General features: G+C 56.0%; 1 protein-coding gene across 24 annotated transcripts in view; it reads left to right on the forward strand.

Moving 5' to 3' along the window:
- The window catches only part of Cacna1g (calcium voltage-gated channel subunit alpha1 G), a 63,632-nt gene extending 39,193 nt beyond the window's left edge, over nucleotides 1-24,439 (forward strand). For 4 of the 24 annotated variants that reach the window (XM_078042220.1, XM_078042218.1, XM_078042222.1 and 1 more), the window contains 20 exons: nucleotides 43-166; nucleotides 1,915-1,983; nucleotides 2,131-2,315; nucleotides 3,592-3,718; nucleotides 5,317-5,442; nucleotides 6,263-6,352; nucleotides 6,984-7,197; nucleotides 9,264-9,317; nucleotides 14,097-14,248; nucleotides 14,970-15,079; nucleotides 15,798-15,931; nucleotides 16,193-16,263; nucleotides 16,396-16,474; nucleotides 16,570-16,691; nucleotides 17,047-17,400; nucleotides 18,097-18,240; nucleotides 19,964-20,098; nucleotides 21,520-21,697; nucleotides 22,007-22,176; nucleotides 23,384-24,439. In XM_078042220.1, the coding sequence (XP_077898346.1) occupies nucleotides 43-166; nucleotides 1,915-1,983; nucleotides 2,131-2,315; nucleotides 3,592-3,718; nucleotides 5,317-5,442; nucleotides 6,263-6,352; nucleotides 6,984-7,197; nucleotides 9,264-9,317; nucleotides 14,097-14,248; nucleotides 14,970-15,079; nucleotides 15,798-15,931; nucleotides 16,193-16,263; nucleotides 16,396-16,474; nucleotides 16,570-16,691; nucleotides 17,047-17,400; nucleotides 18,097-18,240; nucleotides 19,964-20,098; nucleotides 21,520-21,697; nucleotides 22,007-22,176; nucleotides 23,384-24,115 (3,370 nt within the window). In that variant the 3' untranslated portion in view covers nucleotides 24,116-24,439. The remainder of the gene's footprint in view (nucleotides 1-42; nucleotides 167-1,914; nucleotides 1,984-2,130; nucleotides 2,316-3,591; nucleotides 3,719-5,316; nucleotides 5,443-6,262; nucleotides 6,353-6,983; nucleotides 7,198-9,263; nucleotides 9,318-14,096; nucleotides 14,249-14,969; nucleotides 15,080-15,797; nucleotides 15,932-16,192; nucleotides 16,264-16,395; nucleotides 16,475-16,569; nucleotides 16,692-17,046; nucleotides 17,401-18,096; nucleotides 18,241-19,963; nucleotides 20,099-21,519; nucleotides 21,698-22,006; nucleotides 22,177-23,383) is intronic. The other 20 variants (XM_078042233.1, XM_078042237.1, XM_078042239.1 and 17 more) reach the window with 13 other exon arrangements.
- Nucleotides 24,440-25,181: the final 742 nt, after the last annotated feature.

The following is a 25,181-nucleotide window of genomic DNA, read 5'->3' on the forward strand; positions in this document are numbered from 1 at the left end:
TGCCACCTCCTCCCCTCAGCCTTGGCCTTTATTCTGGAGCAGGTTCCGCCTCCTGTGTCACCGGATCATCACCCACAAGATGTTCGACCACGTGGTCCTCATCATCATCTTCCTCAACTGCATCACCATTGCCATGGAGCGCCCCAAAATCGACCCCCACAGCGCTGTGAGTCACTAGAGCTGGAGACACGGCTGCTGGGTCCTGCTTGGTGCCAGGCCCCTCCTGGGTTAGCACTGCTAACAAGCGAAAGAGGCAAGGCCCACCAGCCTGCCCAAGGTCAACCATCCAGGAGGGAGAGAGCTAAGACTCTCCATGGGTCTCTTGGACTCCAGCCCTTGCTCCTAGTCCTACCCCCAGGATGCCTCCTGTGTTTCTCCCCTACCTCAGTTTCCCCTCTGTTGGCACACTGCCCAGCTGGGTGCTCCACCACACCCTAGGCTATGACACAGCATGTTCTGAGACAGAGGCTTGGGAGGCACAAGTGTGTGCATCCCATGGGGTTGGGGTGACCAAACTGAGACTGTCCTATGTGGGATGAGTGGTCTTGCTTCCAGCCAAGGGTCTCAGTTTCCTCTGTGACTGCTGAGAGAGGTCTTGCCCAGTCTGTGCCATGGGTGATGCAGAGCAGGACAGGGGAGCTGCGCTCTGTTCCCTGTGGTCTGCCAGGTCACAAGCACGTAGGTTTTCGGGGCTGGAGGGGGGATGTTGGTCACTTCTGCTTGCCTATGAACCTGTCAGTCCTTCTCAGGAGAACAGGAGAGGCCCGAGTGCTGGGCATCCTGCCTAGGCTTCCCCTCTTTGGGATGGGCCCAGCCCAGCTGGTTCTGGGAGTTGTCCTCCCTCACCTGGCACCAGAGTCCCTCCCCTCCGGCAACCATTCAGGTCCTACAAGGGTGGGCTGAGGGGGGCCCTGTTTCCTCTCATGGCATTTTGCACTTGCTTGGAGGTCATCTGAGGTCCTCCCTCCCCTCCTGGCTGCCCCCACATCATTGTTTGGGTTTCAGGGCTGCTGGGGCTTCTGTTTTCCATGAGGGTGGCCCCCGTCAGGCCAGGATGGGGTTGCAGGGAGCCTGAGGAATGGAGGAGCCAACCTAGGGCCCTGGACTAGGTAGACGAGGGAGTACCAGCCCTGGGAAACCCCTCCTGGGCTGGTCACACGCCCTCTTTGGCCGCCTCTTGCACGGAGTTCCCTGTCACTGTCTCCCCACCTTCCTGCTCAGCTCCTCCATCTCCCGCTGGGTCACTGCCTGCTCTTCTCCTTTCCTTCTTTCTCTCTTTTGCACTCTCTCATGCTCCCACTGCCCGCTGCCTCTTGAGCTCTCTGAACCCCATTCCTGGCCACCAGGAATGGACTTAGACACCATGGCAGACAAGGGCAACAACAGGGCACTGGGGGGGCACGTGCCCAGCATAAATATGGTTCCTGGGGATTCACAGTCTGTACCCAGGTGCCCAACTTGCCTGCTGCTCTGTTTCTAGGGCACACAGCAGGAAAGCAAGTGAGAAGGATAGGATGGCAGGCAGGGGTCAGAGATCAAGTTGACTCCTGTCCCAGTTTAGAGGAAGGAATGGGAGAATAGGGCCTGGGATTTGGGACTTGGTTAAGAGAACTGTGGCACAGACTCCCCTCTGGGCTATGTGGCTGGGGGAAGGTCTGTTCAATGGCAGGGGCGAGACTGCTACAGAGCTACAAGTAGGGTCAGGACCTGGCACTGGCTGTGTGTGAGAGAGAAAGAGAGAAAACGAGGGAGAGAGAGAGAGATACAGACAGAAGTGTGTGGGAGATGTGTTGTTGGGGAGGGTGGGGTCATCTTTCTGCATCAAATGTTTGAAGCACTTTTTGGCTTCTGTGTGGTGAGCAGACCTGGTCCATGGAAGGGAGTTCATGGTGCCCCTCCCGCTCTCTCTTGCAGGAACGCATCTTCCTGACCCTCTCCAATTACATCTTCACTGCGGTCTTTCTGGCTGAAATGACAGTGAAGGTGACGGGGATGGGCGTTGGTTTGGGTCCTCTGGTTCCTTGGAGACAGTGGAACCAGCTGAGGGTGGGAGGATTGGCCACAGTAGCGGGCAGGATTGGGGACTGCAGGGAGGGTGGCTGGTGACAGCGATGCGGTGGCGGTCCCCAGGTGGTGGCACTGGGCTGGTGCTTCGGGGAGCAGGCGTATCTGCGCAGCAGCTGGAATGTGCTCGATGGGCTGCTGGTGCTCATCTCCGTCATCGACATCCTGGTGTCCATGGTCTCTGACAGCGGCACCAAGATCCTGGGCATGCTGAGGGTGCTGCGACTGCTGCGGACCCTGCGCCCGCTCAGGTGACCCCCCCCCGAAGATTCCACACTCCCCTCTCTAGCAATGCATTCTCCTCAGGAACACTTCTAACTACCAGCACCCCTCCCCCCCCCCCCCCCCCGCAGTGGGACCAAAGACCTCATAAGCCCTGCCTCCTGTGACCCCACCCCAGACAACAAATTATGGCCTTGGTGACAGGCACAGTAGCACATGTCTGTAATCCCAGCAATTTGAGAGGCTGAGGCAAGAGGATCACAAGTTCAAGGCCAGCCTGAGCAACTTAGCATGACCTTGTCTCAAAATTTTTTAATTTTAAAAAGGGCGGGGGATGTAGTTCAGTGGCAGAGCCCTTGTCTTCAATCCCTGGTACCAAAAAAAAATTTAAATAAATAAGAAAAAATATATATACACACATTTCATGTATATATATATTAAATGTGTGTGTGTGTGTGTGTGTGTATATGTATATCCTTGGTAATTTCCCTCCAAGACACACCCATTCTTTTCTTTATTCTCCTCTCCAATGTGACATATTCCTCAGGGCCACTTTCTGTGACAAGATGAGTCATGACTACACCCTTGTAAGGGGCACATTATGAGGACCCATAGGCAGGTCCCCTGTGGCCTCCAGCTGAAGCTCTCCCTTATGTGGTGCCCTCAGGGGTGATGCTCTACCCCTTCCCCTGAGGTGGCCCCTTCCTCTTGCTGGCTTCCTCCACCTTCTGTGACTCTCAGAGGTCCCACAACCCCCCCCCCCCCCAGGTAACACTTCTCCTGGCAGCCAGTCTACCCTCCCAAAGCCCTCCCTGGTCCCGCAGTCACCGCTCTTCAACTTGGAGCCTTCCCCTGTGGGATGGTACTGACTTAATGGTGATGCTTTCCTGTGACAACCCACCTCCCCCTCTCTTTCCCTTCCTGCCTGCCTCTCTGAGCTAGCGTCCTGGTCCCCCCACCACACACTGCCTCCCTGGGGAGTGGAACTCCTCCCTCGAGTCGAGTCCTCCCCTCTCCCGGCCTGATCAGGGAATACACACTGGACATCCTGGGAATGGAGGTGGAAATGTGGGCACGGGGGTGTTTGGAGAGATGGCGGGTGGGAGTCCTCAGGGCAGGGGCCCCATGAAGAGAAGACTCTACTTTGCACGGTGAGCTCGGGAGCAGAGCTCTTCCCTCCACCAGAGCCCAGGACAGGACCGTGAGCCAAGGTTGGGAGTGGGGAAGAGTCCTGACTGTAAGGGTAAGGGATAAGGGAGTGTCCAGCCTGGGAGCCCCTCTCACCGCAGCCCCTCCTCTCCCCAGGGTAATCAGCCGAGCCCAGGGCCTGAAGCTGGTGGTGGAAACGCTGATGTCCTCTCTGAAGCCCATCGGCAACATCGTGGTCATCTGTTGTGCCTTCTTCATCATTTTTGGCATCCTGGGGGTGCAGGTATGCCGGCTCTGTCTGCAAAAGCCTGAGGAGTGCCCTTGTCTTGGCCCCAGGGTTCTGGGTTTCAAGTTGCTTCCACCATTATTCCAAAAAGGAATAAACAGGAACCCTTACCTCCAGGCCCTAGGCCTTGGGCCCCTCGGTTCCTGGGCATTTTGCAGAAAACTGAGAACCCAGAAGAGGGCCCCAAAGGGGGCCCAGCCTCATAGAGACTTCAACCCCCTAGTAGCTGCAGGCTGCTGTCCCTGGCTCCCGGCACACTTCAGCTTGCAGACGCTGGCTGGCCCAGGTCTACTCCGGGATCTCCTCCCTTCCTTCCCCATTTGAGCAGGGCGGGCTGCGTGCCAGGCCTGGAGATCCAGGGCCCAGACAGCTGGGCCAGGTTAGCAGCGTGCTGGCAGGCGGGCGGGTGCAGACCCCAGACAAGGCAGGAAGTGGGGCTGCTGGGGAAACCTGGCTCCTGGCCCAGGGAGAAACTTGGCTTCAGAGGAGACAGAGCCAGAGCCGCCTGCAGGATCTATCAGACGCCTCTGGGGACCAGGGAGCCCCTCCGCCCTGTCTTTGTCTTCCAGTGTTCCCCACTCCAGCTGCAGGGTAGACAGCTGGCTGTTGGGGCAGCGTGGGAGCTCCTGGGTGTCTAACACCCCCTCCCCGCTCCCTTCTTTCTTTAGCTTCCTAGGATGTCCACTATGCCCTGGGGAAGGGTTGTTCCCTGGTTTCCTAGAAATTCTCCAGCCCCAGGGACCAGGCTGTCTTTGCCATAACTGAGCCTCTCTGCCTGATCCCCCCAACCCCCACACAGCCCGGTGGCCTCCCTCTCCCCACTTCCCAGTCTCCTTGGCTTAGGAAAGTCAACCATTGTTGAGGCCGTTCCTGGGACATTTCAGTGGATCTTTCCCAAGCAGGTGGTTCAGGCTCCTGATCCTTCCTGCCCTCAAATCCCTTTCCCTTGAAGCAGTCATGGTGTGGTCTGCACTGGAACGAGAGTGAGCTTTCCAGACAGACCACGGTTCAAGCCCCTTTTCTGCCATCCTCTGGTTATATGAGTGCATTTATGTCCCTGAGCCTCAGTTTTTCTCATCTATAAAGTGGAGCTGATAATTCCTACTCCCCCCACCGTTGTTACCATGAGAATAAAACACCTAGCTCTGTGGTCCTCAAACATGAGTGTGCGTCAGAATTACCTAGGCAGCTGGGGGAAAGATTGCTGCCCCCTGCCCCAGCAGTGTGGTTGATTCAGTCGGTCTGGGGGGCCCAAGAGGGAGCATTTCTAGCATGTTCTCAGGTGACGCTAATGGGGGCCCTGTTTGGAGCAGCATTGATTTAGCCTTGATAGAAGAGGAATGGCTGCCCCCCCCCCCCCCCCCCCCCCGCCACTTCTATCTTCCCTCTCTAGGAACAAAAAGAGGTGACTGCAGGGAAGTTCCCATCAAGGACACTGACTTGACTAACCCCAGAGTGGAGCATCCCCAGGGTGTTCTCAGAGCCTGTAGGCCCCAGGGCTGGGGTGGGGATGGGGCAGGGCGTCCTTCTTCTTGAGTCACAGCTCACTTCTTTCTGTCCCTGGCATGTGTGTGTGTGTGTGTGTGTGTATGTAGCTCTTCAAAGGGAAGTTCTTCGTGTGCCAGGGGGAGGACACCAGGAACATCACCAACAAATCTGACTGTGCCGAGGCCAGTTACCGGTGGGTCCGGCACAAGTACAACTTTGACAACTTGGGCCAGGTGAGCCCCAGGATCAGAGGTGGGAGGTGGGGGGGGAAGCGGCAGGGACACAAGTCCACGTTGATGAGACATATTGACTTGATTGAAGGTGAGCAGCCCTGGGGAGCTTGGCCCTGGCTGTCTAACCACCAGCAGGTCATAAAGCTCAGTCCATCCCAAACACCCCAGTGAGTTAGCCCACAAAGCCTTATCCCCCCCCCCCCAAGAACACAGAAATGGAAGCTCAGAGACGGTAAGGGTCTTGCCCAGGGTCACAGTGCTGCATGGCAGAGCAGAAAGCACATGTGGAGGTGGGGACAGGTAGGAGTCCTGGCACCATGGCTGTCAGGTCAGTGATCTTCTGAGGCCTCAGTTTCATCATCTGGTGAGTGGAGTCATAATCATATCTCCATGGGGCCAATAGTCTAGGTGAGGTGCACATTTGCTCACGTGGTTAGGCCACATATAGTTAAGATGATTCCTTTTCACTCCACGTTTGCAGAAAAAGAAATGTAGACAATGAAGTAGCTCACTCAGTTTTTCTGGTTTGTTTCCCCTACTGTTTTTGGATTCCCAGGGTCCCAGGGTCCCAGAAATCCCTCACCCTACCTGGCTGGGCTCAGAGGCTGTGTTCATCTCTCATGGCTTTGAGCCATCCATGGAGCCCTGGGACTGAGAGCACACCCAAGTCCTGGAGTGTGACCCCAGATGAACCTCTCAAGGGCTGGGATACCCCACGCTGCTGCCAGGAGGCGCTTTGGGGGCAGATGGGATGATTCAGCCACACATTCTAGATTTCAAAGGCCTATCTCTTTCTCCTCTTCATCCCCTCCTCCCCCAGGCCCTGATGTCCCTGTTTGTGCTGGCGTCTAAGGATGGTTGGGTGGACATCATGTATGACGGGCTGGATGCTGTGGGTGTGGACCAGCAGGTAAGGCTGAGGTGGACAAGAGCCATCTTTGGGGCTTAGGTCATTTAGACTGAGCTTTACAACAGCACAGAGATGTAGGCACTATATAGGGAGAGGAACATGCCATCAAAGAGGTGTCGCATCGCCAGGCACAGTAATCCCACTGTAATCTTAGTGGCTGAGGAGGCTGAAGCAGGAGGATCCCAAGCTTGAGGTCAGCCTTGCAAGACCCTGTCTCAAAAAAAGCTGGGAGAGGGCTGTGGATATATGTCATTGGTAGAGTGCCCCTGGTTCAATCCCCAGTATCTAAAAAACACAAAGGTTTTACATCATACAGAAGGGCTGTAACTGGTGGCATGTGGGCCAGATCTGGGCATGGAGCAGGTTTTAAGAGCCTGCGAACACATTTAAAATTTTTGGAATTAGTGGAAAACACTTAGAAATTGGTGAATTTGACATGAAAATCCAGATTGGACCTACCCAGGGAAAAGCCCAAAGGTCTAGGAACACTGAGGTTGTATTCTCTCAGGACAGGAGCCAATTGGAGCAAAGAAGCAGCTTATGGATGGGGAATGTATGGTCTCCTTTGCTACAGTTCCCACTGTTCACTGTTGAGCTAATGTCTCCACCTGTCTTTCCGGCTCCTCGCCAGCCTATCATGAACCACAACCCCTGGATGCTGCTGTACTTCATCTCGTTCCTGCTCATCGTGGCCTTCTTTGTTCTGAACATGTTTGTGGGCGTGGTGGTGGAGAACTTCCACAAGTGTCGGCAGCACCAGGAGGAGGAGGAGGCGCGGCGGCGGGAGGAGAAGCGTCTTAGGAGACTGGAGAAAAAGAGAAGGAGTAAGGAGAAGCAGATGGCCGGTCGGTAGTCTTTCCACATCTCTCTGGGTCGTGCTTGACCTTGGCCTTGCGACTGCCGGGAGCTGGGGGCTGGGGTCCGGGGCAGGGAGATATTCCCACCCCGCTCCTCACCTCCTTGCCCCAGTAGCATGTCTGCCTTTAGAATCCGCATGAAGCAGTCGAGGTCAGCCCCGTGGGGAAGGGGAGCTGCCTCTCCCCTGGGGAGGCTCCCTAGGTATCCGAGCCTCATACTTCCCAGAGGATGCCAGGTGGGAGTTGACGCATGGCTTCTCAGCTCGACTCTCAGAGGCGGTCCAGAGAACGGGAACCTGATGCTTCGTTGCCCTGTGCCAGTATTCAGCAACCCAGGGAATGGCCCAGATGCCAGCCCAGTCCATCCAGGGCTGCCCAGCAAGCACTGTGACCCAATGCCTGCCCACTGTCTATAGCAGCTGAGCAAGGGACTGGCAGAAACTGCAAAGGGACAACAGCTGAGGAACACAGACCCACCCTCCCTCCTTATTTCCAACAAAACCCGATTGTGGGTTGTTTGTTTTCTTCCAAACTAAAAACAAAAACAAAACTGAAACTCACCCTGAGCCGGCGTGGTAGTGCACACCTGTAATACCAGAGACTTGGGAGGCCAAGGCAGGAGGATCACAAGTTTAAAGCCAGCCTCAGAAACTTAGTTAGACCCTAAGCAACTCAGCAAGACCCTGTCTCTAAATAAAATATAAAAGAAGGGCTGAGGATGTGGCTCAGTGGTTAAGCGCCCCTGGGTTCAATCCCCAATACCAAAAAAACAAAGAAAATTAGCACCCTGGCTCAGAAAAGGCCTGAGGTCGCATGAAATCTAAATTCATCTGTGGCCCTAACCCTTCAGTCCTTCACCTGTGCCCCCAGCATCACTCGAATGGAGTGGGTGAGGCCCCATGCCATTCCTCCTAGTGCTCTAATGCCGTGGGCAGGCTGAGACTAAGTAAAAAGACACACAGAGTCCAGAAAGAACGCGAGAGAAGCAGCTGGCATGAGCCACTTGGTTGCTAGCGTTTCCAGGTGCGTGTGCACCTGGCTCCACGTCTTCAGGGCTCCTGCCTGTCTGGTGCTTCATAATCTCAGTGCCTCTCTCACTCACGGCCCACGTCTCTCCACGTGTCTTTCTGTGTGGGTTTCTAAGCCTTTGTCTGTCTCTGTGTGTCTCTCCCTGTTTGGTCTGTGGGTTTCCCCTCCTCTCCACTTTCTCACAAACCATCTTCCTTCCACCGATGAGATGCGTGCAATGCTGAGTTTTCCCTTGGGTGTGTGGAAATGTGAGTACCACCAAATGAGTTAGGAGCTGAGGTGTTCCTGCTGCCTCTCTGTCCTTGGCTTCATCTCCTGCTGCCTGCCACCCTGGAAGGAGCAGAAAGAGTGTAGGAATCACCAATGAGGGTGGTGGGGTGGACAGAGACAGTGCTCTCCGCGGGAAGGGATTGCCCTAGGAGGACTTGGAAGGGACAGTGGCCTCTGGGTAGCCAAGGACAGTGTAGTTCTCCATGTCTCATATCTATCCAGCAGCTGGCAAGGCTCTGCCTAGCTCCTGGGTAGGGGTTTGGTCTCGGCTTCCCCGTGCCGTCTGAAGCTGAGCAGGTGTACTGTCCCCAGCACCACGCTCCCACCCCAGCACCATTTGCCCACACCCCTACAGTGGGCTGTCTCAGCAGGGCATTGGCAGATGGAATTCTTTCAGCAGGAGGCACTTGTGGCCCCTGCCTGGCCAGCTGGCTCCCGTTCTGGGGTCTGTAATATTCAGGTGCAGCTGAGTCCATGGTGCGGTAGGAGTGGACATCTGTTCCGATGGCAGGCTGCCTGTGCCTCCCAGAGCCTCCCCACCCCTGTGACCCTGTGAGCTGGCTGAATCGCTTGTCTTCCTCAAGTACCCTGTGCCCCAAGTTTGGGGCTGGATATTCAGACCCAGCTGCCCATGCTCAGCGCACTCCATTCATAGGCAGAGTGAGGGTCGGAGCTGAGGGGGAGCGAGCTGCTGAGGGGCCCTGCCCAGCACACCTGGTCCAGTCAATGACCAATGTCGTGTTTCGTTCTTTTAGATCTAATGCTGGACGATGTAATTGCTTCCGGCAGCTCAGCCAGCGCTGCGTCAGGTACTGCGTCTGGGGTGTGGGTTCATGAGTGTGGGAACATGCTCTTTGTGTCCTCTCCATAGCTCATTGATTCATCCTCTGGGGTGACAGGCTGAGGGTCCCTGGGGCCACTAAGAGGGCAGGGGCTGAAGTGCCAGGTCTACATCATCCTGATCATCCCGTAGTCATCCCATACGGCTGTGTTAAGCTGGGTGGGAGATGAAGAGGGCCAAGTGCACCGCTAGCTCCTCTAGCTCTTGGAGGACCCCCTCCCCTGCAAAGGTTCCTAGGCTGAGCTCCCCAGCCTGCCACTGTCCTCCTCGCTCTGCCCCCCTCCCTGCTCTGCAAATCTCTTCCATCTCCTTTTGTCTGAAGGGGAGACTTTGATCCAAGGGAGCAGGATGAGAGGACCAGAGAGGGGAAGGATTTGTTTTAAAAATGTAATGATGAATAATTGAAGAGACTCATTAATAGTCAAGTGATCACAGTGGCCACGTCATGGCTACAAACAGTAAAACCTGGGAATCGAAGGCCTGGGTTAGCCTCTGGGTAGCTTCTCCACAAAAGGCTAAAGGTTTGGGAGTAAGTCAAGTCCTTATCCATAAGAACTGTGTCCCTGGGAAGGATTCTGGGTACCACCTGTCCTCCCCTAGTCCCTCGGTCTCCTGGTCCTCCTCTTGAAAGTCCCCAGATGGAGGTTGAGGGTTTGGAGGATCAGAGTGTCTGTGACAGGACTGTGGGGCCTTGTCAAACCCCCTAATGTTTCTATCTGGTAGTTCCCATGACTACCCCCTTATCATCCTCTTATGCTCCAACAGACCCACATTTTGAAGTTCAGAGCACTCCAATAAGGACTTTGTTTCACCATTTTTACTAATCAAAGGCACATCTAATTGCTAATCAGAGCTTCTGAGCTGCAGAAGGTTACACATTGAAAGATGGCAAAAAAAAAAAAAGAAGACTATTTTGCCTTTAAATTAGTCTGTGGGGTCTTAACATAGGCAAGTATGTGATTTCTTTAAAGTCTTTAGAAATATTGAAAAGATGGGAAGGAGCCCCACAAGGCTGCCTTCTGAGGCTGCTGAGGGCTTGGACTTCAGTCTGGGAACCATTGATTATACAGTTCTCCACTCCAACCCACTGCCTGACTCAGGCAGCTGCTAGTCTGGGAGTGCTGAACTGCCTGATCTGTGGTCAGGGGGTGCCTCTAAGCCTCTGTTTCGTAGGTCATCCCCAAGGCCCTTAACAGACCACAGCTCCTGCTCTGTGATGCTGAGCTATCGTGGTTCAGCACTGGGAGACCATAGCTCTGGAGGCTTAGAAGTCTCCTGTGGGTTTGTGTCTGAATTGCTGGGGTCCCTGAGCTCTTCATCGGGCTGCTTTGCATAGCCCTAAGTGTTAAGTGATGCGGGGAAGGTAGGAAGAAGTGATCTTCAGCTTTCCCCCTATGTCTCTACCTGGACTATCAACTCAAGTATTCACACATTTGTGCTCCCCCCAAAACACTATCCGAGCACAGGGAGGGCCCACAGAGGCTTCTCCAAGGGGGTTGTCCCATGAATCAATACAGGCAGACTCACAGCCCCAAGATATGACTCGCCTACTCCCTGGTAAACACTCTGGTTATTCTCACCCTGTTCCCCGTTCTGGAGACCTTCTGCCCTGCTCTTATTGGCATATGCATTACTTTCCCTGACCGTGAGAACCCAGAGATACTAAATGGGGAGAACCATATAGTCATAAGCCTCTTCCTGGTTCGGTGGTATCTCTACCACAGTTTTTCAAACTTCAGTGTGCGAAAGAATCGCCTGGAATGAGGACATATTCCTGGGCTGCACCCCAGCAGTCTTCTTAGAGTGTTCTGGGGTCTGCATTTCTAATCAGCTCCCAGGTACTGATGTATTGGTTTACCCACTTGGGGAATTGCAACAAAGTTGGAGTGCTGGGAATCAAACAAGTGCACGGTCACCTCCCTGCTAGAATCACCCCCACCTGACCCTGGAGGGGCCACCAGACCAGGCACTCTTCTTCCTTTGGCCTTTGGTGGGAGCCCACCCCAGACTACTCCCTGCCTCAGTTTACCTCTCTGTTAAGTGTTCCTCTGCATGGGAAAGGCAGAAGAAAGAATCTGATTACCAGGGGAATGGACCTGACCAGATCCTTGGGTCTGGAGGGAGGGAAGGGCCTGGGGCTGCTGGGTGATTAGGCTAGCCCCAGTGACCACTCGGCCTCCAGCACCAGCACTAGCACTGTGCTCCTTGTCCCCTTACCTGCAGCATCTACCTCCACTCACCTGCTCCTTCCACCAGGCTGGGAACCATACCACTGAGGAGTGGCCTCTGCTGTGGGGGCCTGTATCCCTGCAGCCACCCCTGCATTCCGCCTACTTCCCGCCACTGTCCTTTGCAGAGCCTCTGCCCTGGCTGTGCCTTGGGCTCCCGTTGACCCCCTACTAACTCACTGTACCAGTTGCTGTCACTCACAGCCTTGCAGCCCCTCCTCCACCCTCCTCTGTCCCTGCCTCTGACTGGAACCCTTCTCCCCATGGTCGGACTCTGGTATTTTCTCTGCCTGAAGCAGCTCCTACTGGTGGGAGGCCGGGAGATGAGGCCATGACTCTGGCTGGAAGTTTGGGTGCTACTGGCTCCTGCCTCAGTATGCTGAGCGACTCACGTTCTGCTGGGCTCCTTCTTTCCCTCTGTGCAGTAAAAGGGCTGCCTGGGGAGGACCAGTCAGAGTGGCCTGGTGCTCTTTGGAACTCTCTAGTGGGGAATTTCTAGCCACCTCAGCACCTGCTGGTCTGGGGAAGAGCTAAGATGGAGGGGCATTCGTATATACCTCGGGGGCCTGGAACCTGTCACCATAAGCAAATAGCCATACCCCACTCTGGGCCTTTTGGAGGGTCCCTGGCTGAATCCAAGCCCATCCACCACTCAGACTCCTAGAGCAAGGTGGGAAGGTGGAGTTGGTGGCAGGCCTGGGGCTGCCTATGCAGTCAGGCTGGGGCAACAGGGGAGCGGGGCCTCTCCCTTCCAGCCTCCCCTCCACATTGTCTTAGCTAATAATGGGGCTAATAAGGAGTCACTTTTTCTAACCTAATTGTATTCAAACATTTTAGTTAATTCTCCATTCATATTTTAGCATAATGGGATCGGGTGCTCTCGGCATTTATGGAGATTAATGCAGAGAAAAAGTTCCGGCTGCTAAGGCAACGCGGGGCGACTAGCGCCCTCTGGTTCTCGTGGTACTGAAGGAAGGAAGGAAGGAAGAGGCCCCGCTGGCCCGACCACCCTCCACAATCGGGTGTGGATGACCTGTGGCCTCACTGGTGTCTCTTGCCCCAGGCCTCTCCACCCCTACACTCCTGGGGGTCAGGAAGGCCACCCGAGCAAACAAAGCCATACTGGCTGGTCCTTCTCTGAAAACAGAAAGATGGCCTTATGTACCCCTAAGGCACACGGGCCCTTATTGGGGTCTCTCTGCCCCTGGTTATCCACACCTCAAGTCCGATGCGGAGAGGGGCCGGGTGGGCCTGGAGCTGTGCATCCCAAGAGGCTGGACATGCCACTCCTGGGCACTCTTCTTCCTTTGGCCTTTGGTGGGAGCCCACCCCAGGCCACTCCCTGCCTCAGTTTACCTCTCTGTTAAGTGTTCCTCTGCATGGGAAAGGACAATTATATCTGAGCTGGCCTGGGCTCAAAGCTTCCTGCTGCCCCTGAGCCAGCCCGCCTCTGGCACAGGCCTCAGAGGCTGTAGCCCTTGCTGGCTGGCTTCTGCCCGAGACCTCCTGAGAGAGGAAGGGCTGTCTGGGACCTGAGGCTGCCCCATGCTTCCCTATGGGGGGTCTCTGCCTTCTGTGTAACTTCCCAGGAGACCAATCTGTTGACACTCTCCCGACAACATATGCCCCACTTGGCTTGGCCCTTCCTCTGCACCTGGAGGAGGGGGCCTCTGCAGTCTCCTGCCCCCAGATTTATTCTGCCTGCTTAGCAGGCTAACCCGGCACTGTGATTTTTATAACTAAGTGGTTTGCTAATTACAAGAGAAACCTTATGCCTGTGACAGATCTCAGACAGTGCTTCCAGCCTAGCCTGCGGTTCTTGCTGCCTCAACACCCAGGGCAGGTTGGGCACTGCCTCATTAGAAACTGGGTGAGTCCGTCAGGGGGCCCCCCAGCTTGAGTCTGGGATGGAGCAGAGCCCTGCAGCCTCCCCTGGGTTCTCCCCCTGTGGGGGTGTGGGAGGCCTCGGCCCTGCTCCCTGGAAGCCCCACGGTAGGTCTGTGCAGCCAGCCAAGAAGATGTCCAATTTCCAATCTCCGGCTGGATCTGCAAATCCCAGCTCTGGGTAATCTCCTCTACCCCTGTAGGGGCTGAGCTTGGAGAAGGCACCAGAGCCTTGGCCCCTGTTGTTGGAGCTCCCTCTGAGCTCAGTAAGACTGGGTGTACTTCATCTGACGACCTGATCTCCCTGCAAACACTGAGTCAAGGGCATTCTGAGGGGCCGGTGGATTTTGGAGGCTGCCTTTTGGGAGGGCTCACCTGGTATCTAATGTAGGTGGGGAGCTCTGCATGTTCCGACCTGTCCTGCCCCCGACTGTAGCCAGTAGAACAGATGCTTGGAGGGGGACATGCTGAGAAAGCTGCCCTCCCCAGGGGCAATGAGGGGAGGGCAAGGACGCTGATGACACTGGAATGTTTCAGCTCTGGCATTAGAGGCTGGCAGCTGGGAGGGGCTGCGGGTGGAGGGGTGCAGGGGGCAGGGGCCTGATGCTCGCTCTGCTCTTCTCCCCGCCCTGTAGAAGCCCAGTGCAAACCCTACTATTCCGACTACTCCCGCTTCCGGCTTCTTGTCCACCACTTGTGCACCAGCCACTACCTGGACCTCTTCATCACAGGTGTCATCGGGCTGAATGTGGTCACCATGGCCATGGAACATTACCAGCAGCCCCAGGTAAGAGGGTGTGTCCAGCTATGGCCCCTTACCTCCAGCCTTGGGACCCCCAGCTGAGGCCAGCACAGCCTGAGCCAGGGCATCTCTGTGTCAGGTAAGTGCAGGTCACACAATATGGGTTCTTCCCCCTGCAGTAACCTTTGTAGGTGGGCATCATCTTCGTTTTATAGATGAGGACCTAGAGGCTCCAAGGAGTTAGTTGGTGAAACAGCTAAGAAGCGGAGGGCCTGGTTTCTTCTCCAGCCAATTTTTATTGACTGTCTAGTATGTGCTGGACTCTGGTCCTTTGAGGGTAAAAAATGAGGACTGGTGCCTGCCCTCTACAGTTAGATGATAGTGAAGGTCTAGATCCAAAACTTGCCACTTCTCCAGTCGTCCTCCATCAGCTGCCCACCAGCCCTCAGCTTCCCCATCTGTACAGCAAGGAGCTTGAATCAGTGTGCACAAGGCCTGTCTGGTCTAGCATTGTGTGTCTTCTGGCATGTTGCACGTGGTCTTCTCTTCAACTCTCAAGAAGAGAGATTCTTTAGCACAAGATTTGAATCATTCTTGTGAATGAGGACCCTACTCTTTCCTGGGGTGGTGGTGACCAGTGGTCGGCCATCATGGCGGAAACAGGGAAGATAGGTTCCCTTAGCCTCACCTTGTCTCCCAGTCACTCTGTCTCCCAGTATCGGCCCTGGGCCTAAGGAGACCCTACATCTTGCTCCTTCCCTACCAGATCCTGGATGAGGCTCTGAAGATCTGCAACTACATCTTCACTGTCATCTTCGTCTTGGAATCTGTTTTCAAACTTGTGGCCTTTGGCTTCCGTCGGTTCTTCCAGGACAGGTAACAGAGAGGAGAGAGGTTTGGGAGAGTTTGGAGGTGGTGGGTAGGAATGTGTCTTCTGGGAAAATACTCAGGTTTCGTGCCTGGAGACCCTTCTTAAGTCTTGGGGTCCAATCCCCACCCTGGGCCTGGTGGTGATGGGGAACATCCAGGGCCTGGGACATGGGAGGGAATTTGACAAGACAAGGCTTAGAAGTCATTGGCAACTAAAAATCAAGATGTCCTCGCCCGAGGCCTAAGGGTACAGAGTCTGGAGACAGATTGCCTGGACTGGATTCTAATCCTAGTTCCTCCACTTAGTAGCTGGTAATATTGGGTAAGTTACTTAATCTGTCTGTGCCTCAGTTTTCTTATCTTTAAATGGCAAATAATAATAATATCCACACCAGAGTGGTAAGATTCAGAATTCTTGTTTACAAAGTCCTTTAAACAGTGCTTGGCATAGAGTTAATGCCATATAAGTGATAAATTAAAAAAAAAAAAAAAGGCAAATGAATGAAAATGAAAAGCGGAGGCCCTGGAGCTAAAGTCTAGCCCTCCCTGTGCCACCAGCTGACAGTGTGGCCTTACATAAAGCTGCGCCCCTTCTCTGCAGGATGGGAGGCCGGATCAGCTGACCTCTGCCCTCCTTTCCAGCCCTCACTTCCGGTGCCACAACTGCACCTTCCCCCCCAATCCCCCTTCCCCCACTCAGGGAGCTGTGTCCTGGGCTTTCCAGGTGGAACCAGCTGGACCTGGCCATTGTGCTGCTGTCCATCATGGGCATCACGCTGGAGGAGATCGAGGTCAATGCCTCATTGCCTATCAACCCCACCATCATCCGGATCATGAGGGTGCTGCGCATTGCCCGAGGTTGGTCCTGGCTGTCTGGCCACACACCTGCCTTCCCAGGGTGACCAGCCCAGAGGGAGAGAGAGCAAGGGTCTGATTTGAGGTTGGCTGTGGGTTCCCAGGGGTCTTTCTCTCAGCCTCTGCAAAAGGGGAAGGTCAAAGGCAGGCTGGCTGGGCAAGCTGGCCATCCTGCCAGCCCCTGCCCCAGCCCTGGCCCCGGTTCCACCATCTGTGTGGCCAGAGACCCAGAGGGACCCCTCATGCCATTCTCCTGTTCTGCAGTGCTGAAGCTACTGAAGATGGCCGTGGGCATGCGGGCACTGCTGGACACGGTGATGCAGGCCCTGCCCCAGGTAGCTTGGAGACAGGATGGGCGGGAAGGGTCCTCTTGGGGAGGAGGAAGTGCCCTCCAAAGGGGCGGGGCCCGAGGGACGCTGACTGGGGGATCCAGTGGCACCTTCTCCATTTCTTTTCCTCTTTTCCAGGTGGGGAATCTGGGACTTCTCTTCATGTTGTTGTTTTTCATCTTTGCAGCTCTGGGTGTGGAGCTCTTTGGAGACCTGGGTGAGTCAGGTTGGGGAGGGTGGAGAAGACAGGGCTGGAGACCAAGGGGCTCCCGGAACGAAGTGGGCCTCATTTCCCTTTCCCTCCTTCCCTAGAGTGTGACGAGACACACCCCTGTGAGGGCCTGGGCCGGCATGCCACCTTTCGTAACTTTGGCATGGCCTTCCTGACCCTCTTCCGAGTCTCCACAGGTGACAACTGGAATGGAATTATGAAGGTGAGAGCCCACCCGAATCAGAGCCCCTCCCAGGGCCGGCTGGGCCACCAAGGAGGCAGCTCCAGTTTTTGAGCCAAGATTCCTTAGGAAGATGAATTGGCCATGAATAAAAGCCCTTCTGTCCCCTGCGCCCCCGGTTGCCAGAACACTCTGGAACTCCCTCTCCCCAGGACATGCTCTGACTCACACTTCCCCAGGCAGATCTAATGTTCTTCTGTCCCCAGGACACCGTCACTCCCTCCTCCTCCCGTTCCTTCTCCTCCTTCAATGCTCTGTGACAATGATGACCTGGTTTTCTGCGACAGCTCCATCCACTGTCCTCCCTGGCCTCATGCCTCTGTCCTGCCTCCCCCAGGACACCCTCCGGGACTGTGACCAGGAGTCCACCTGCTACAACACGGTCATCTCTCCCATCTACTTTGTGTCCTTCGTGCTCACGGCCCAGTTCGTGCTGGTCAACGTGGTGATCGCTGTGCTGATGAAGCACTTGGAGGAGAGCAACAAGGAGGCCAAGGAGGAGGCCGAGCTGGAGGCCGAGCTGGAGCTGGAGATGAAGACCCTCAGCCCGCAGCCCCACTCGCCACTCAGCAGCCCCTTCCTCTGGCCGGGGGTCGAGGGCGCTGACAGCCCTGACAGCCCCAAGCCCGGCGTTCCACACACTGCAGCCCACGCCGGGGCAGCCTCCCACTTTTCCCTCGAGCACCCCACGGTGAGCCAACAGCACCCCTGAGAGAGCAGGCGGGCGGGCAGGGGGCAGGAGAGGGGCAGGGAGGGCGGCCAACGGCTCAGCGGGTGGTGGACAGGGGGCCGAGCAGACCCCAGAGCTCCTCCTAGATCCTTCTGCCTCTCCTACCTGGACACAGAGGGGCCAGCAGCCACCTGCCCCTCCCCACAGAGGGCTGCCCTCACTGGCCGCACAAGGCCACCCTCAGCAAAGCCAGTTATGCCAGCTCATCATCTCCTTCGGCTTGGTGTGGCCTCCCCTTCCTGGCTCTTAGGTTCAAGGCTAAGTTTTCTGTTTCCTTCCTGTTTCTTTCTTACCCTTGCCCGACTGCCAAACCTCTTTCCTACTCCTGCCTTAACCTGCCGGATTCCTTTCCATCTCCATCCCTTCCACTTCTCTTTCCCTGTCCCCTTCCCTTGGGCCCTCATCTGCCATCTCCCTTCTCTCCTTCCTCCCTCACATCTTCTCTGCACTCTCTTCTTCCTTCCTTTTTGTGGCTCTGTGTGTGTATGTGTGTGTGTGTGTGTGTGTATACACATGTGTGTGCGTGTGTGTGCCTGTCGGTGGGTCTCACCTCCTCTCTCTCTGTGCCCTCTGCCCTGCCACTGATACTTCCCATCACTGCCCTCTGACCCCGGCTCCCCTGGCTCTCCGGCTCCCCTCATGGGCTGGTCCTCCCAGGATAGACAGCTGTTTGACACCATCTCCCTGCTGATCCAGGGCTCCCTGGAAGGGGAGCTGAAGCTGATGGACGAACTGGCAGGCCCAGGGGGCCAGCCCTCTGCCTTCCCTTCCGTCCCCAGTCCGGGCGGCTCCGACCCACAGGTTACTGTGCCCTGTGCTGTGCCCCCTCCCCTGACTGTGCCAAGCTGTGCCATGCTGTGCTATGCTTCTGGGGCGGCTGGGGTGTTGCCTGCCCACTGGATAGCTGGGAAAAGAGCAGCCACGGGGGCCTCAGCGGACTGTCAGTCCTGGCAGGCAGCAATTAGGGGTGCTTCCAGGCTGAGAGCAAGCTCTGGAGCAGCCTTGGAAGGTACGAGGCTGAGGTTATACCCTTCCAAGGGAGAAAGATGGGTGGAGGACAGGTCCGGAGGGGAGCTTTTTAAGTAAGAATCTTGAAGAGAAGAGGCACCTTAGGGGTGGAGGGAACGAGGTGCCAGGCCTAGGTGAGTGCAGGTGACCAGGGAACCCACAGGGGACATATCCTAAGCCAAGGTCTATTTCTTCTCTTGTGTCCAGTACCCACCCCCAGCCCTTCAGTGGCTTTTAAGCTGTGGAGCACATTCGGCCTCATTAGTGATGTCAGTAGCGAGTGATTTCTGTGCTGAGGGAATGGAGGTGGAGGCTGGGACCTTGACATGAAATAGGAGGTGGCTTTCTGCCTGAGCCCAGCCCCTTCCCACTCTGCCACAAGCACTTCTCCCCTAGGTCCATCTCATCCTGGTCTTCTGCTTTCTGGGCCCCTCCCACCCTCCTCTCCTCCCCTTGGCCAAAGGTCCCACCATCCCCCACCCCACATCAGGGGCTCCAGACCTGGAGCAGGTCAAGAAGGCCAGTGTCAAGTGAAGGTAGAGCATAGTCTCCACAGTTCTGCAAGGTGGAAGGGTCAGCAGGCAGGCTCCTAGGAAGCCTTAAGCCTGATCTAGAGAAATGATCATCACATGGTAAGCGCCCGTGCCTCTTATTGAGCTTCCATCTCAGACCTGGCAGTGACCTAGAATAATTAGTGCAAAAGTAAATCCCTTCCCCAGGCCTCCAACCCTCAAGAAGGCTCATAGGAGAGGTAGTGAGAGGGAAGGGGCTTTAATGGGAAGGTGAGCAGGGCAGCCGGCCCATCCTCCCCACCCCTCCCTCAGCATCCTGTAGCCCCTGGGGTTCCCTGCAGATCCCCGCTGAGCCAGCCAGATGGTGTGGCAGCCCACCAAGGGTGTCTGCTTCAGGCTGGCCTGGAGAGCACCTCCCAGGACCCAAGCTGGTGAAGGCGGGGCAGGCTGCAGGCAGGAGGAGGAGGGCCCTGCGAGGGAAGCAGCCAAGTCCTGCCAGGCTTTTGGACGCAAAGAGAATAGGCAGAAAACAGCCGTCAGATTGGCAGCATTGTCCCCAGTGCCCCCCACGCCGCTCTGTCTGTGCGGAGAGGAGACAGGCTTTGCTGGCCTTTCTTCCTATTTTTTTTTCTTTCTTTCTTTTTTTTTTTTTTTTTGGTATCGTCTTTATAAGAGTCGAAGCCCTTGCTCCTCCCTGCTCCCTCTCTGGGTGGTGGCAGCGTGGGAGGGGGCTGCTCAGGTGCCTGGGGTGTCTTTGGAACGTGTTTCTGTGTCTCTTGGCTTTGTCGGTATTTGCTCCAGCTCTTTGGTGCCTGTGCAGCCTCTCTGATCCGAGCAGGGGACTGAAGTGGGTGAGGGGAGGCGCTGTCCATTTATTTGGGAAAGGGGTGGGAAGTGAGAAGGGTTGGCTCCCGCTGCTTTGTGGAATAGGGAAGTGGGGGCTCAGAGTGTGCAGAGCTTGTGCCGTCTGGTTTCTCATGCCTGATCATCTCTCTCCTGTCTAGATCCCTCTAGCTGAGATGGAGGCTCTGTCTCTGACGTCAGAGATTGTGTCTGAACCGTCCTGCTCTCTAGCTCTGACGGATGACTCTTTGCCTGATGACACTCACATACTCTTACTTATTGCCCCGGAGAGCAATGTACATGCACACACCCCTCGCGCTCCCCCGGCTGGGGCTGGGCTGGCTGCAGGGCTCCAGATCCTCTGCTCACTGTGCCACCAGGCCCCACCCAGACCAGTCGACCTGCAGGCGCTCGGTGCCCCAGCCTTTGCTGGCATGAGGCCTTTTAGATCCCTCGCTGGGGCAAGGAAATTAGATAAGATGAAATTGAGGCCTTGCCCAGAGGGGCATGGGACAGCAGTTGTGAAAGGGTTACTTCAGGAACATCACAGCCCAAAACAGAAGTGGCCTCAGAGCCAGCCTCTGTATTTGGAGCCCCTGTGCAGGCCAGCCCTCCCCTCCCTGCACCCGCTTCCACCTCCCCCAACATGAGACAGTCACCACTGCAAAGTGGGTGAGAGCCACATCTCTGCTGCTACCACCATGCCCTTCTTCACCTGGGGGCTGTTCCTGTCTCCTTTGTCACTGTCCCTGTGTGTCCCTGTGTCCTCGCCAAACCCCAGAGGGGGGGTTCTTTGTGTTTTGATAATTTCTCCACCCTTCCCCTGCTCTGTCTTCCCCTCTGACTAGAGCAGCCCCCTCCTCCCAGCCTCTCCCTCCCGGTTATCAGAGCAGCTCCTGAACCACAGGGTGGGGGGGTCCTCAGAGGTCTAGGGTGACTGGCTGAAGTGGGGCCTGGGGCCCAGAGCCATCTTCAGCCTACTGGGGCTGTGTGGTTGACTGACTAGGCCCACATGAAAACAAGAACAGAGAACTGGAGATCCAGGGGCAAGGGAGTCACGAGGGATGGAGAGACTTCCAAAGGCAAACCTTGGGCACCTCCTGCTGAGGCCCAAGCATGTTTGAAATACATGCTCAAAACCTACTCCTACCCCAGTCTGTCCACTGAGGGAGGGACTGAGTCCACACTTTCCAGGCCTTGCCACCCACCTCACCCTCCAGAGTCTGTGTAGTTAAAAGTGGGGCAGGATATCAGGCTATGACGTGTCCCTAGTATTCATCTGTCATTTAACCCATCTGAACCCAGCTCAGACCCATCCTCTGTGGACCCCAGGGCTCCCTCTGAGCCTCTAGGTGGGGTCTTTGGAAGGCCCTCTGGGATCACCTGCAGGACTCGGGGCTGGGGGCTGCTCTTCCTTCTCAGATACCTCCTTACTCCTCCGCCATCCCCACCAGGAGGCTGGCAGGCTATGCCATGTGCACATTTTGGGAACTTTCCCCACCCTTTCCTCCCTGTATGTGGAGGGCTCATCATGTGTCTGCCCCCTCCCTCCTGCCCCCACCCCCTACCCTGCACTCATGCCCATCACCACCTTATCCTGGGAGGGGAGTGGGGAGTGGGTCTGGTGGGGCGGGGGGCTGGTTTCTGTGGTCGAGGTCTGCCTCAGGTGCCAAACCAAGTACCCTCTCTTTCACTCCTCTCCCTGCTCCTATTCCAGATGGAGCCCCAACCTGAGGAGGTACCTGTCACACTGGGATCCAACTTGCTAACTGTGCGGAAGTCTGGGGTCAGCCGGACACACTCTCTGCCCAATGACAGCTACATGTGCCGGGACGGGAGCGCTGCCGAGGGGTCCCCAGGACACAGGGGCTGGGGGCTTCCCAAAGCCCAGTCAGGTACCAGGGCTGGGAAGGATGCCTGGGCTCACACAGGGAGACCCCAACCTTGCCCAAGCCCATTCCTGACCTGGAGGACCATCAAGGCAGCAAGAGGTCTCTCCTACCTGGGAGCCCCAAGCCTGAAGGGGTCACCTAGGGAGGCCCAGGGGAGGCCCCAGCCTGAGGGCAATGGCTTTCAACCCAGGATGGTGAGGGTCTGGGTGGGGAGACCCTGATGGGGAGACCCTGATGGGGAAGGAAAGGTAGAAGGGAGGTCGCCTCTCTCCTCTGGTATCCTCACCTCTCCCCTGCTCCCTCCCCACACAGGCTCCATCTTATCTGTCCACTCCCAGCCAGCGGACACTACCTACATCCTGCAGCTTCCTAAAGATGCGCCCCATCTGCTCCAGCCTCACAGCGCCCCCACCTGGGGCACCATCCCTAAACTACCCCCTCCAGCTCGCTCCCCTCTGGCTCAGAGGCCACTCAGGCGCCAGGTGAGCAGGTGTGGAGGGTTGGGCCTGGGTCTGGGGACTGGACTCTATGCTGGGAATCCTAGGCTATTGGTGACAACCAGGGTTGACACTTTCATTCTTCCAGCAAACATTTATTATTTGCCAATGATGTGCCAGACTCAGTCCTAGGGGACAGGGATGCAGTACTGGGCAAAGCAGAAGTAGCCTGTACACTCCTGGAGTTTGCACTTTCTCTTGTTTCACTGAGGAGGCCTGGAGACCAGGGCAGGCCGTGGCTTCCCAGGGCCACACACATCCAGTGGAGATAGAACCCAAATCTCAGGACTCGCTTCTCCACGCGAGCTGCCTCCCTGTGCTTCACACTTCAGGCTGAGCTAAAGGGCACGAGGCAGGTTTCAGGTGTCTTTACTTTTCACCAAGTCTGGGACACATTTGGGCACCTCCCTGAACCCACGCTCTAGGGGCACAGGGCAGAGAGCAATGGAGCCAGGTGAGGCTTTTATGCCCTGCCTGTGACCATGGCTATGTCCCATGCCCCATGTATGTCCTTCTACATGAGTGTGGACACATAGGAATCTGCTCAGTGCCATGCATTTGAGGAGCAGGCACAGTCCCTGTTCATTCTGCACGTGCTCACTCTGGGCTCACCGTCTAATTGTGGAGATACATGCCATCGGATTATTGCAACAAGAGATCACAGCTGTGGGACTCATGTGGGGTGCAGTGGGGAGCAAAGAAAAGGAAGGGGGATTAGTTTTACTTGGAATGGAGACTGACAGGACTATATCACAGAGAACCCAAGTGATATAAAGGTGAGGTGTGCTTGCCAATCAGGAGGGGATTCAAGGCCAAAGGGGTAGCCTGTGCAAAGGGTGGGAGGCGAGGAAGAGCCAGCTGGGGAGCACACCTGGCCCAAGTGCTCTCTTGCTTCCCAGGGGCCTGGGGCTGCGGAGAACTATTTCTACAGGCTTGGTGGTGGGGGTGGTGGGGGTGCCAGGGAATAGAGGAGGGAAGATAGATTTGGGAGTTGAAGGAGAGGCATGGTGAACAGTAGAGGTCAGGCTGCGCATGGCCCCCATATCCCAATAAGAGCAGGTACTTATACCTCTGCTTAGGGGGGTCCTACACCTGCATGGGTCAGGGGATATTCAGCTTGACAGGAGGGACAAGGGACAGTCCATGTTGGGGAGAAAACCCCTGGGTTGAGCCCTCCACCCACCCCATACAGGCAGCAATAAGAACTGATTCCTTGGACGTGCAGGGCCTGGGCAGCCAGGAAGACCTGCTGTCGGAGGTGAGTGGGCCCTCCCCACCTCTGGCCCGGTCCTCCTCCTTTTGGGGCCAGTCCAGCATCCAGGTGCAGCAGCATTTCCGCAGCCAGAGCAAGGTCTCGAAGCACATGCCCCCGCCAGCCCTTTGCCCAGGCCCAGAACCCAACTGGAGCAAGGGCCCTCCAGAGACCAGAAGCAGCTTAGAGCTGGACACAGAGCTGAGCTGGATTTCAGGAGATCTGCTGCCCCTTGGCAGCCAGGAGCCCCTATCCACACGGGACCTAAAGAAGTGCTACAGTGTGGAGTCCCAGAGTGGCCGGCGACGGCCTGCATCCTGGCTGGATGAACAGAGGAGACACTCCATCGCGGTCAGCTGCCTGGACAGCGGCTCCCAACCCCACCTGGGCCCAAGCCCCTCCACCCTCGGGGGCCAGCCTCTTGGGGGCCCTGGGAGCCGGCCCAAGAAAAAACTCAGCCCACCCAGTATCTCCATAGACCCCCCGGAGATCCAGGGCCCTCGGCCCCCACCTAGCCCCGGGGTCTGCCTACGGAGGCGGGCTCCGTCCAGCGACTCCAAGGATCCCTCGGCCTCTGGCCCCCCTGACAGCATGGCTGCCTCACCCTCCCCAAAGAAAGATGTGCTGAGTCTCTCTGGTTTGTCCTCTGACCCGGCAGACCTGGATCCCTGAGTCACACCTGCTCTCTCACTCACCTTTCTCCATTGGGTGCAAATCCTAGCTCCTCCTCCTGGGCCATATTCCTGAGAAAGTCCCATAGAGACACCAAGGAGGTGCTCCTGCCTGCCTCCATGGCTCTGGGTACCTGTAAGCAGGACTTCCAGAGTCCAAAGCCGCAGCCCTGGCGACTCGGCTCCAGGCAGAGAGAGAGAGAGAGAGAGAGAGAGATGCCCAGCACGGCGAGGTTCCGGACACCAGGAGCTGTTGGGAGAAAGCAATACGTTTGTGCAGAATCTCTATGTATATTCTATTTTATTAAATTAATTGAATCTAGTATATGCGGGATGTACGACATTTTGTGACTGAAGAGACTTGTTTCCTTCTACTTTTATGTGTCTCAGAATATTTTTGAGGCGAAGGCGTCTGTCTCTTGGCTATTTTAACCTAAAATAACCAGTCTAGTTATATTTCCTCTTCTTGCAAAGCACAAGCTGGGACCGAGAGTGCATTATAGCCCCGACGGTGGCCCATCTTCAGTGGAGAGCGAGAACCATTTTGGAAACTGTAATGTAACTTATTTTCTCCTTTAATCTCGTCATCATTTTCTGTAGGAAAAAAAAAAGAAAAAGAAGAAAAAAAATGAGATTTTACAAATGAAATGGAACCTTTTTATATATACATACATATCTATATATCTATATATCTATATAAAATAAAGTAATTTTCCAAAATAAAAAGTTAAGCACGGTCCAGAGTAAAAGCAAAGGGGATGGAGAGCTAGGCATGTCCAGATGGCCATGGAGATTCCTGGAGATGGGGAGTGGGCGGTGGGGAGGGAAGGTTTGGAGCTGCCTCTGTGTGTGCGAGTGTGGACGTGTAAGTGCGTGCTGGTGTGTGAGTTTGTGTGTATGAGGGGTGTGTGTGTATGTGTGTGTGTGTGTCTGTGTTTTAGAACCCAAACGCCTGGCCCTGGCGGGCTGCAACCTTGCTGCCCCTACCCCCCACACACACACACCTCGCCGGGGGCTGGGAGAAGAGGAACAGCCCCTCTGCCTGGCAAGATGGGGGCAGGGGCTCC

Source organism: Ictidomys tridecemlineatus, chromosome 3, assembly GCF_052094955.1.
Source record: "Ictidomys tridecemlineatus isolate mIctTri1 chromosome 3, mIctTri1.hap1, whole genome shotgun sequence".
Lineage (NCBI taxonomy): Eukaryota > Metazoa > Chordata > Mammalia > Rodentia > Sciuridae > Ictidomys > Ictidomys tridecemlineatus.